Below are 13,514 nucleotides of genomic sequence, written 5' to 3'. Positions count from 1 at the left end.
TATGCATGTGTGTGCACACGTGTGTATGTTTTGAAATATTATCATTTGAAGCTTTTCCACCCTTATGGTATGGGCTGGAAATTGCAGAAGATTACGAACTGCACAGAGTTTCGGACCTCTCCTGAAGCCACACGTAAAGCACCAGTAGACAGTGGTAACTGACAACCAAGACTAAAAATGTTGACAATTTCTTGATTTGCCTGGTTAGCTTATGTATAGAAGTCATTAACTATTTATAAAATGCATTATGAATTGGGTTCCTTCAAACTGTAGCTGAATGTGTGACATTTCCAGCTCAAATTCTCATGCTTGCATTTGGCTAAAGTATAGGTTTTATAGTCTTAATAATAAAGTAAAAATATTTTAGGTTTATAAAGATATAATAAAGGTTTCAGTTCATTAACTTAGAATCTTCTAAACTAAAGTATTATGTAGATACTTAGTAATCAAGCATGAGGTTTTTAACATTCCATAAAAGATAACATGACTTACTGATGTTTTAGGAACAGTTATCCTTAAAACAAGCCATTTGTCATTCAAAAGAATTTCGTCTTTATTTATGTCTTGGTTGTTGTTGTTATTTTCAAGCAGTGCAATGGTAACGTCAAAGAATGGATTATGGCTAATTACATACAGTCAGCTTACTTAAAAATTTGAATGTTAGGAAATTATGAGAAAATACCAATGTTGGGCTTCCAAATATAATTCTTAATAAAGAACAGCCTGGATTTGTTTTATTTTTGGAAATGGAACTTTAGTGCAGAGTCCCATTTTCACATTTTGTGCCATTCTCATGAGGAGTTATTCCTGATATTTGCAACGAAATGTCTTTTCATTTTTTTTAAGTCAGTCCTGCCAGGAACCACTTTGTTATGCTCAGCATATCATTTGCTTAATTACATCCAGAAAAGCCCTCCAAGACCAGCCTCTCGTGTTCTGATGGTGAGAAATGACTCTCATGGATACCACCCTGTAACTGTGGGTGCATCCTCCTCCATGGCTGAGCCAGGATTCTCTTAATTGCTGCTTGTCAAAGCAGTGCCTCCTAACCAGAACAGGAGTAGATATTCAGGGTCTACATTTGTAATTTCTTCTTCATTTGAAGTATGTTAAATCTAAAAAAGAACATAATGGAGTTGAACAGTCTATGCCAATTTGTTGGTATTTTGGTGAAAAGGGAAGAAAACAAAAACAATTTCCATATGATATTTTTGCATCCTGTGGAATGTTTTAGTCCCCCATTGTGATGAAATGAATAATGCAAAAGGCAGCTCTGATACATCGGCCTGTCTTAAAGGTTCTCATTTCCTTTAATGCTGTAAAATACTTTTGCCAGGCTGGTTTGAGACTGAGATGGTGGGGCTCTTCAAATGGGCAAAGAGGTTTGGCATGATCGAAGTATTGTACTAAGACCATGAATTGGGCTGACCTTGTAACTTAGCATTTTAAAATACTCTTCTGTATCAAGTCAGTAGAAAGCAGCAATCCATAGTAGCTTCAGCAAGAGAAACAGGTTAAGCATATGCTCTTTGTGGTGAAAAAATGTCTGGCGAGTTCACAAATGACTGCATTAGGCCACTCCTGAGCTTTGAAGAGATCGCATATAGAAGCCTTTACTGACCATGTACCAAGGACTTGTGTCTCTGATTTGTTCTTCTCCCTGCAACACCATTGTGGTTTTATTTATCTACTCATAGAGACCTATTGCAGCTGCTAAGTTTTAGGACAGATACTTGTGGCAGGAAAGTACTGTTGAAGAGGGAGACACTGGGCAGGCTGGGGTGGTGCCTCTGTGTCCTTTATCCTGAAGTATTCTGTAGCTCTGTGTTGTTTTCCTTAGTCTATCAGAGCTGATTTATAAGACAGAAGAAACGCTCAGCTGAGCATCATGACCCAGAGATTCTAGGCTCAGATGAAGGAGAGTTACCTTTAGAATTCTATGACACTACATTGTTTTCCTAAAACAAATATCTGGGTGGTGTGCATGTTTATTGATATTCCAGTAAGCCTTTTAAAACTGGGTTCTGCAAGATCCAGCATATCATTTGCTTAATTACATCCAGAAAAGCAATAAACTGAATTATATGCAATAAGCCAAATTCTCTTTTATGTGCCACACTTGGGAGAATTGTGAAAATAGTCCAAAAAAGTATTTCCTGTGTTTTGTGCTTCAGATAAGGCACCCACTTGGGAAAGGCTAGATTTTTTAAAGGATCTGAAACTCAGTGGTTGTTCTTGTCTGAGGTTCCTTTAAATAATATGATTGAAGGTATAATGAGCTGATTGAGACCAAGCAGCATTACTCATTGACTACTGTAAAAATCGAATCAAAATCTTACTGTTGCCTTTTGCTTATGGATTACAGGTAGTCCTTTGAAACTATAATACTTTTTTTCAGATCATAGATGAACAAGTAAGAACTTTAAGTCGTAGACTGTAGGAGCCCGGGAAAGACATAACAGCTTCCCCCCATCCATTTTCTAATGGACCATTTTTACTTAATTAGTTGAGAAGCAGAATAGGCAACAGAATGACCTTTAACCCTGAACTGGTGAAGATGAAATAGGGACTGATAACCAGACTCAAGTTTTACAACTAATTTTCTGAGCCTCCCAGCTTTCCCAAATGTGTATATTTAGATAACACATGAGTTGCTTAGAGCCATGCCCCTCTGACTGTACAGGTGAGGGTAGGGTCCACACAAAACACAGTTTCATTGAAAATGTTGACTCGTAGCCCACTGCCATTAGTTACGGGTTTTAGGAAATGTATTTGCTTTACCAGTGTCTGTCTGTCTGCTCCCCTTCCCCCACTTTCTCTCCCTTCCCTCACCAACGTTACTTTTCCTTAGGCCATTATTTATAGAGGAGTTGGAGACGTTTGAATTGCTGCTAGCTAGGGAATGGTTTTACAATCCCTTCTCTTCCTGGATAGTACCATCACAACGATGAAATATAGATGTGCTTGTCCAGGCATCCCAGTGTAGTTGGTGAGATGAATATTACCCTAGAAGTAGAGATTTTTAGAGCTCTAAATTGTACAATACATTTCCTACCGAGACTCCCATACACTCCTGTTTTAATTATAATCTGTGAGTTTTAAAACTGTACAGCTATAGAACTGTATTTCTTCCAGTTTAGTGGTTTTATTCAAACAACATACAGAAAAGTAAATTAATTCTAGTCTGCTTATGAAAAATAATAGAACATTAGCACAAAGCAGAAATTTCTTTCGTTGTTGGTCTTTCTTTTTAAAACAAACTTCTAATTTCCATTAAGCTCCTGGGTTCTGGAACTTTGAGTTAGGTTTGCTCATCTCTGCTGGTAGGTTTCCATTAGGGGGCTCCCGAGGGTTTGAGACCGCGTGCCTTGATACCAATAACGCTCGGATGCATTGACTTTCTAACGTTCATCTCGCTCTTCCCTTTTTGTTTTGTTTTATAGAAAAGGTCACGGATCGCCTACAGTGACGAAGTACGGAATGAGCTCCTAGGGGATGATGGGAATTCCTCAGAGAACCAGGTAGAATGCTAATGAGGAAGGCCCGGTGGGTGGCTGGAGGGTGAAGGAGGTCACAGGCACACTGGGCTCTCAAGCTGCTCCCTAACAGTATTAGCAGCAACTCATGTGGAAGCGATACTGTTTAATGCAAAGCTGGAGTCTTAATCAACTTCAAAATGTTTCTTGGAGATCTTACATTTAACCCTTTACCTTGTGATCACTGTCTGCTATCTTTTAAAAACTCTTTTCTTCTCTTTTCTTTATTATTTAGTACTTAAGGAATAACTTGAAACACGCTGTTTGCAGACAAAGCCAAGGTCTTCACCTCAAACACATGTAAGAGGAATAAAAAAGTACATAATGCAGCTTTGATAGGAATGCAGCATAATTAAATCAACACTCGCAGCAAAACAAATGAAAGTAAGCTTTCAAAATTCAGCCCAGCCCTGGCTCCTATTGTGTCGCTTCTTAAAAATATATTCACCAAAATGCAAATGGCTAGCACCAGTGTGGGACTTTGTGCACACCCAGGCAGAGGCCTGCCCTGCTTCTGTCGAGTGACTGTGGTGACAGCAGCAGTAGGGTAAGCTCTGTGTGCACCTTAGGATCTGCAGATGGAAAAAAAGAGATGATACAATTCCTTCTCAAAGGTTCTTGCAACTTGTCTGCCGTTCCTCATTGGACGGCACAGTCATGTCATGAGTCTAATTAGCATCCTACTACTTTCTTTGAATTAATGCTGCAGACATCATAAGTTCACATAGTTCATATATGATGTATACAACTCTTTTAAAAAGTGTTTCAAGACGCTTGCTTGGTGTAGAACTGATTTTGAAAAGTCTCACACACCCCTGGGGACTGATGGGTAACAGGGAGCATCATAGGTAAGACCTAAATGTGTTTACTAAGGCAGGTCTTCCAAGGGTTGCTTCTCAGCCTACATGAACCACTCACTGGGTAAAACAGAACTGTGATTTGATAGGAAGATGTAGCACATCCGTCCAATATGCTAAAATTTGCAGAGTACACTTCCCACTTGAAGGAGTTTATGTTTACTGATACTAAATTACACACCACCAGCGTGTGAGCATTGTAACCCGGGAGGAGGCTGCTGTGACAAAGGCACCCATCCATCCACCAGAAAAAAATGGGAGAATTATTACCGAGCAGGCCGTTTGTTTTGTTCACCTCCTTCACTATTTGGATGATATCAGCCTGAATTCAGACATCTCTCAGATTTGACTTGCAATTTCAACTTCCCTGACTGAAATGTGAGAGCAGCTGAAGTGGGGTGGGGCAGAAGGAAAGTGAACGGTAATGTTGTGAGGGGTTTTACTCATAATAGATTAAATAATGTGAGAATGAGAAAATATTTTCTGCCTTTTAAAAGTGGCGTTTGAATTATGCACGCCTCGTGGATGAATGAATCACAGTTTTCTTCTCTAACGACTATAAAAAAAAAGGCATTATCTTTTTTGCAAAAGAGAAAACCAAAAATAAGCATATGTGTAGCTTCCATGTAGTTCTTTTGGAAGGAAGCTGTGCTTCCCTATGTGGAGCCCTGGCTGACAGAGAAGGCACAGGAAGGCGGGCGCACTGTCTAACCCAGGCTTCCACTGCACTGGCGGTGCAGTTCCCTGACAGCAGCCTTTTTTAAAGCTTGTTCACTTCTCTTAATGGACATTTAGTGCACCTAAAACATTAGCCTTACGTGCATATAAGTATGATTCTTATGCCTAAAGATACATATTCCACAATAATAGATTTGAGCTCATAGTTTCTGAATTTTTCAAATTATATCTCTGTCACTTTAAAGTGATTATGCAGAGATTTCCCCTGGACTTATATGAATCAAACTTAGAAATTCGGCGAGTGCTCGGGGAGCCGGAAGTTGGCTGTGAGCGGCTGTCACTCCAGTAAATGCAGCAGGGCGCGTTACAGCCGTGAGAACACATAAATGGTAGATTAGGACTCAGGTGAACTTCTCAGCCTAAAATTCGAATGAGGTATGAAAGTTCAAAGAGATCATGCTAAGCTTTTCGGATAATTTGTTACCATGCAGAGCAGAATTTCCATACCACGATGAAGTCATTAAATCCTGTGTTGAGACTCTTTGTCATAATGTAGGAATTTAAATAAGCACACCCTTAACCAGTGGCTTCAGATGTCACTTGAAAATAACTTTTATTCTCTATCAGTCTTATTCTGACTCAGCAGTCAAAGCAGAAGGTCTCTCTACAGAAAAGGTTTTAATGGCTCTCGTATACATTTTTATAGAGCAGAAGCTATAAAGATGTGTGTTCTGGGTGGGAGGACCACCCACAATCTGTATAAGAAACTCTTCTACCCAGAAAGAATTTATGTTCACGAGGATTGTTGACACACTGGTTTTCAGGCCTTCTTGTCATATATTTATGTTATACTTTTAATATACATGTAAAGCTTGGGTATAAACAAAATTAGTCATAGTCGCTTAAATTAGCATGTATCTGTCAACTAAATATATAGAGTGATTGTAAGGGGAAAAACAAAATAAACAATCACTTAGTATGACTGCAAACGTGTTTCCAGTGCCTTGTGCACCCCCTCCATACTGTGGTTTCCTTGTGACTGGCTGGACAAGTGTGAATACAGTAGCAATTAGCTCTTTCTCTTTGGCATTTATGGCCAGTTCTGTTAGACATCTACAACTGACTGTTGATACACATGGCTATGAACTTCTAGCTGGCTACCAATGACAATAATTTACTTTGGGGTGTATTTCTACTTCAGCCATGATTGAGAATGCCACTGTTTGTACAACTAAGGATTTTTCAAGAGTGTTTTTAATGTCCTCAGCACAATATCCATTTAATCGCTTTCCAAATCAACTCCACTGTGCAATTTCTTTCTGACTCATAGCTATTTCATTCAATTAAATATACCTCATCCTGGATTTACCAAAAAAAGAGGAAGGGGGACAAAATCTGCTTTGCACCTGTAAGTGCTGAGGACCTGGTCCCTGTCTTCCCAAGAATGAGTGTCCCAAGCATTCTTCATCTGCCCTCCAGTGTGCAGTGTTTAATTTCCTTGAGAGCTGAGCTAGTGGATGCAGTGATGCAGCATTTACTCAGAGTGGAAAGCTTAATAGTTCTTAGCTTGATTTCCTTTCCTGAGGACCCTTCTCAAAATAAACAAAAAACAGGCTATAGAACAAAACCATAGACTTTGAGAGTAGAGTATGGAAGTGGTGACAGAATACTCAGAGTTCTTGTTTTGAACACTAACAGACTCTCTGTTGCCATATGCAAAATTATATTGATCCAATGACTTTGAGAAAATCCTACAAAGAAGATTTTTAAAATATATAAAGGGTAGAATAGTTCCCAACATGATGAAGTTTTTGTGGTAAAGCAATATTTAACAGATAATGATTGCTTAATTTTTTAATACAAGGTTCTCTTAAGTTCCAATTTGGGCTTGCTGTGCGTAAAGTGTGTCAAACTTCAGCTACAGACCAGGGGGTGAAGTCGGTCAATTTAATTCCGCAAGATCTGAAGAAGGTCGGTATCATTTCATATAGCCCCGGCAGAGCAGATCATTACCAGGCACAAATCTGCTCGTTCGTGCTGGGGGTTTCTAGCAAAATAAATAGACTGTCATCATAAGTTCAGAAAATTGTGTGTTCGACCCACGATAATGTGTAAAGGGCGGTTAATAGAGTTCAGCATTTATTCGTTATCTGTATGCGGACAGAGACGGCAGTGGCGTTATCAGCTTTAAAAAAAATTCGGGAGTTCTGGGAGTCACGTGACACGCCTCACACCATACACACCAAGGCGCGCGCGCACCCACCCTCGCATGCTCCACAGTGCAGTTTTGATTTTAGTCACAGCAGAAGGCTTAACCACAAGAGATTCCACTGGTTCAAACCAGCGTAAACCAGATTTTTTTTCAGCCCACAAAGGAACAGATTACCTCTTGTATCAAATTCTGCATTCCGGGTGGGGTTGTGGGGAGAAATCTTTGTTTCAAAAAAAAAAAAAAAAAAAAAAGATGTGGATTACCATAAGCCAACATGATGGTTTTGCACACTTTCATGGAGACTGTGATGGAGCTAGGAACTCGATAAATATCCAAATCACTACTTCTAGTGGAGTCTAAGCATTGTTAATTTTCAAAAAGCGACCATCTTTGTTTACTTCAATGCATAACTCTCAGCCTAACCAAAAAAAGGAAAGGGGGAAAAAGGATGAAGCTTAGAAACCTCCCTTTACCTAGCTTAGCTACAAATCCGGTGTGGAGCTTGAATGCAGCCATGCAGCACAAACAAGATAGAACGTTTTTTTGTTTGGGACCCATTGAAACAGCAAATGGGTAGCATTTTTAAACACCCTTGCTTATGGCAGGGTGGCATGCCCCGATGGACTCTGTTGCTGAAGAGTAGTTTTAAACTTTGGCCCCTTAAGTATCACAGTCAACTGAAGAATAGTGTCCCAGAAAGAAAAGAGCCTTGCGATCAGTTCCCACATCGTCTCTCTCTGAGATTTAGGGTTTGCGGTTTTTCTCCCATGATGTTCAAATGGCAAAGAGAAAGATTCCAATATGTGCTAGGCTAGGTATCTTAGTTTAAATTTTAACTTCGTCTAGAGAACAACTTTGTCGCTGTCCATGTGAAAGATGAGACAGTCTACACTGGATGTTTGTCGCTTTCCACGTGAAGAAACGAGACAGTCTACACTGGATGGTTGTGGGGAAGGGAATGAGTATATTTAAAAACAATAGCTTTTTGTCTCGTCTAAACTATGACATTAAAATTTTGACATTTAAATTTTTGCTAAGTGCAGACTAAGGTGCCATACAATAAATTCTAAACCCTTTCTATAAGGGGTTTATGACAATTTGAATCTCTTCCTTCTAGATTGGAAGTACTTTTCCTATAACAAATGAAATAACAGAATAAGCTGAAATGCATACTTGTCCTCCTTGGATTTGAGACTAAAACAGCATTAAGTGTTGAGAATTCAGGGTTGTGGTAAACATGATACTTTTAGAGAGAATTATAGTGAACCATTCATAGCACATTTCTCCAAAGAAATCATTTAATTTATTGGCCTACATGTGTCAAGTATTGTAACAGATGTTACAGACACTTGGATGTTTAAAAATTATCAGTTGTAGTCCTGAATGGCTGAGGATGCAAATTTGAAACCTAGAATGTGGCTCATAGTCTGTTGTGGCACGGGCTTCTATTCTGTTCATTGTAGAAACTGTGGTAGTAATTTTAACAATGCAGCTATGTTTGTGGTTTAGAATGATGTCAAACACATACTCAGAATGGGCCATGTTTATAGATTTCATAGATTCTTGGTTTCTAGAAGCTTGCTATAATCTGTTACAGTTACAAAAATAAGAAAAGGTAGGGGATTGAAATGTTACCATAGGAGAACTTACTAACGAAAGAGTGGTTTTTTATTTGACCTAATGAAAATGGACCATAGGACAAACACAGTAAGAGGGTTCCTTGCTTTGATATGTCCCAGTTTGAAAGTTAAGATTACTAGAAAGTAAAGGAAAAAAAGTCAAATAAAAACACACCCAGTGAGTGCTGTATTATTTAAGAAAAACCACGACTCTTGACATTAACTCTTTTGATAGGTACTTTATATATATATACTTTGGTTGATTCTCAGCTGAAATAGAGTTAACCCACTGCAGCCTATCATTATAATGGGTGCCAGTAGGGCATTAAGCCAAGAAATAATAGCAGGTTATTTTTGTTGTTGTTGTTTTAAATAGTTACTGGAGCCAAAGCATGAACTACTGATCATTTTCATTTGTTGGTAAAATCTGAAATCGGTTGTCAAGTCTCCAAATAGAGAAACATCCTGAAATCTTGTATATACAAAGCCTCTCTAATGGTGCATTCTTAGAAGAGAGACGCAGTAAACTTGTTTTCTTTTTTTATAATATAGACTTCTATGAAGTCGTTCCCCTTTATTTCATGATGGTTCTTAGATGTACTTTAAAAGAGAATTTCACACTATTCTCTTTGTTTAATGTGACAGTGTGAGAAAGTGATCTTTATTTGTTCAAAAACCCCTGCATGTAGTCTATGCTTAGGTTCTTTTAATGTGTTTGTCTGTGATTTTTAAATGCTAAACATGTAAACAGATGAATTGTCAATGTTAATTCTGTATCCTGTCACACAACTGATCTTTCTTTCCTGCCATGTCTTCCCTTTTTATCTTTTTTTTTTTTTTTTTTTTTTGGTGCATTCATGTTGCAGTTGATAAAATTACGTGAAGAGGTAAGTATTTCCCAGCTTACTTTTTTTTCTCCTTAGTGCTACCGTTTCTTATAAAATTTATTTTCTAAATCTCAAGTGGATCTTGTATTCATTTTTCCAGGGAAATGTACACTTGACAAAACTGTTGACTTTATGACTTCAGCACCCTTCTCCTCTGACGGTCTTCTCCAAACAACTGTCTTCAGTTGTGCTTGTTGGGGGGCGCTGTTCTTTGTTGACATTGAGAGAAAGTTAATATTTGCAGGCCAAAAAACAAGAAAGGGAGGAGGCATATCTTAAAACTGTGCAGAGCTTTGTTGTTTGTGAGGCCTTCGGATTTGTTTTATTTGTGTTAGTTTCTCAATGAAGTTAGTATTAGTTCCTTTTTTTAGCCCCTGGTCCTGATTTACTTTACTGAAAACATCACCCACCCCTAGATTCAAGGGTTCCACGTAAGATGCCATGGAAAACATGTGCATTATAAATGCCCTTGCTCTGGCGCAAGGACGCCTGACAGCAGCAATCTTGCTTGACTGTTAAGCACTTTCCTTTCTGTAGGAAACAGCCCCCAAATGAGTTCTCCTTTTTCTGAGTGCTGCTCCAGACTCTTTAGGGGCCTGATAAATCCCTGCAGCAGCACCTGTGACTCTGGCCAAATGACTCTGGGTCAAACCCACCAACAATGCTTTGATTCATTTTTTTCCGAGATAATTTTTATAGAGTAACGCTGTTTTGTTTTCCCACAAGGACATAGAATAGTCCTCTTGCTCACGGGAGTCACAGTAGTTTGGTTGAGCACATTGACTGTAGCTTTCCTGGATGGTTCCTATGGTGGGCTGCTGTTCTGTGGGTGTTGGATATGATGATTCCAAGGCTTGTGAACTGTGGTTTGAACAACTCTCCTGATTGAAACGCATGAGTGAGCTCCTAGCTTAGCTAAAGTGATAATGGCATATAAGCTGAAGGGAGAAGGCATACCAATAGCCTCTCACATTTTGGTTTTATTTTTTTCCTTTCCAACATGGAAGTATATGTATATATGTATATACTAAATCAGTATAATTAGTTACACTGTTGATTACTCTGAATGAGTGAGTGATGACACAACCATTTTTCCCTGAGAGGTGGACTGTCTGTTTTGTGTTTTTAGAGATCCCTACCCTTTGCTGAGGAATCTGAATGTTCAAATGTTGATTTGAATGCATGGACACACATGCACACACACTTGCACACACATACACGAACCCACATGCACATATACCACATTCAAAGAACCTCCACAAAGCTCTTGATCCTGAATGGACAGTGATCTGATGGACAAAATTCCTGTGCTTTATAATAACAAGTATAGTTCTGGCCAGATTGTTGTCATGCTGTGGTGCAGGATCAGAGGAATTCTTAATTCTAAAAGCTGAAAATCATGTCCCCATCTCTTTTGTAATATACCATTGCTTGATAATTTTTCTCTTGTTTTTCTATGTCAACAGCTGTGTATGTTTCAGTACCATGGTTGATGTTTCTGAAACTGTTCTGTGGCAGAATTATTATCAGGAGAATTAGATCATTTGGGTGATAGAATGACAATCTCAGGAATAGTATTGTCTGTGTCTTTGATTTGTTTGCAGCACAAATACTTATGGATTAGGTGATCCACTGAGCTTGAATGGAGATTTCTCAGAAGGGCTCTTCTCCTAGTCAGGATTTATTCGTGCTCATACAGTGAATGTTACCCCAATTTTTTACTTGCACCTCTCCTAAGAAGACAGGCACCTATCTGTTCCAAAATACAGAGTTTTGTTGTGTTTGGAAACACAATGTGCCGTCCTTCTCCTGATGCTCTTTTCAGGGAGTGCTTGGAGGCAGGGTGGTAGTGTAGAGGGAGCTGATCTGGCGTTGGCTGTGCCGAGCTGTCGGAATCCTGCATCCCCATCTTTCCTCTTTGCACAGCTCCTCACACAAGCTGAGCTCCATCTGAAGCTCCTGCACAACTTCACTCACCTGCTTTGAAAAGGCCCAGAAGAGGGTGAGAGAATGAGTTTGGGGTGGAGTATGGGGCACGTTGAAAGCCTCTGCGCACTGCACTGCAGCTGCTTTCATTGAAACGGCGGAGGCAGTGGACAGCGGAGGGAACAATGTAATAGCGAGGCTGTTACAAGAACTTGATTGTAGTTTGACTTTAGTGAAGAAGTTTCAAAATACGAAGGGAAACCTTCTGGGAAGCTGCCAGTGAACTGATCATTCTCTTGGGTGCAGATTTTCTCTGGGAAAGAGAGAGAGAGAGAGAGAGAGAGAGAGAGAGAGAGAGAGAGAGAGAGAGAGAGAGAGAGAGAGAGAGAGAGAGACTGAGACCCTCCAGAAGAAGCAGTCGCTTCCGTTACTCAGTTCAGCATGTGCAGTGTTTAATGTTCACTTGGACATTCGGCTTCCCGAGCAGCTCTAGAGTCTCCCAAATTGTCCCACATTTAAACACTTTATTCTGCACATGTTAAGCTTTTGTGCTTCCGTCATATATAAGCATAGAGGAAGAGAAAACTCCAGTATAGTCTATGATTTTTTTTTTATCTCTATTAAGCTAAATGTCTTCTTTGAATTTAGGATTTCATACAACATGAAAATAAGCCCCAAATTGTCTTCATCCGGACTAAAATTCATAGTTACTCTTGCTTTCTTGGATCAGATTGGTATTTTTTTTAGAGGATCACCAATTTGAAGTCCTTTGTTTGGGTAGAAAACAATATTCAGAGGAGGGAAAAGCAGTTTTTACTCCCAGAACCTGTATATAAGGAGAATCAGAATTAAAGACATCGTTGTTTGGCAAGCTTTGGTACTATTAAGTTTTATTTAGAAATAGTCGTGCGAACACAGAGCACCAGTGCTCCTTTCTCTGTTGCAGCCTTCAGTAAGTTTGCTTTTTGTGACCTAAGAAGCTTTTTCTCCCCTCCTCCATTTTATTTATTTCGTTTATTTTCTAGAAGGAGGGGCAGTATTTCTCTTCATTTCTGCGCTGTATATTAGACAACTCTATTAATTACTATAGAATGCTCTTGCTGCTTCCTGACCTTCACATCAGGTCTTGTCTCTCTGTTCTAAAAGCATTGTTTTAATGATTCTCCCCCCAACCCTTCCCCCAAAAAATTTTTCAAGGAAAGCTTTGATGTGGCTTTAGCCGCCTCTAACGTCTGGCCGCGTCTCAGATGTGTCACCTGTGCCGGGAGGGAGTAAGGAAATCACGTTTTGAATGGTAATGATAACATACTAATCACTTCCTTTCTTTGAAGATGGAAGCGAGATATTCTGTCAGCATCCCTGGCTGCTAGAGCTTGGAGGCACTGGTCTAGGTGTATTAGCTTAAGTGTGCATGTCAATACAGCTTGCATCTCCAAGATCCATGGGGGCTCATTAGAGCAAGGTAGATCATTTCACTCGACAGCCACTCAGATAATGCATGTGGCACCTCCTTTTTTTATTATTATTGGAAAGCATTGCTTCAATTTTAAGTGACATCTGTCAACAACACAAAGTTATATAGTTATGGTTGCATGTTTTTCTTTCTCTTTGACCAGACACCAAAATTGATTTGAGGGCAAGAGATACTAATTTATACAAATACATATACACATTAAACTGCCCACAACCAAATATACAGGCGCACATATTCATGTGTTTTTAGGTGTCTAAACATACGTATATGTATGCCACATGCATATACCATTCATTCATAGACATGGCTAGCCTGTGAATCTGTT

General features: G+C 39.3%; 1 protein-coding gene across 3 annotated transcripts in view; it reads left to right on the top strand.

The window, feature by feature from the left end:
* Vti1a (vesicle transport through interaction with t-SNAREs 1A) overlaps positions 1 to 13,514 on the top strand; it is a 328,073-nt gene that overhangs the window by 69,391 nt on the left and 245,168 nt on the right. For all 3 annotated transcript variants that reach the window (XM_059256394.1, XM_059256412.1, XM_059256404.1), the window contains exon 4: positions 3,444 to 3,521. In XM_059256394.1, coding sequence (XP_059112377.1) covers positions 3,444 to 3,521 — 78 coding nt within the window. The remainder of the gene's footprint in view (positions 1 to 3,443; positions 3,522 to 13,514) is intronic.

The sequence above is a fragment of the Peromyscus eremicus genome, chromosome 1 (genome assembly GCF_949786415.1).
Source record: "Peromyscus eremicus chromosome 1, PerEre_H2_v1, whole genome shotgun sequence".
Lineage (NCBI taxonomy): Eukaryota > Metazoa > Chordata > Mammalia > Rodentia > Cricetidae > Peromyscus > Peromyscus eremicus.
This window is presented reverse-complemented; position numbering and strand designations above follow the sequence as displayed.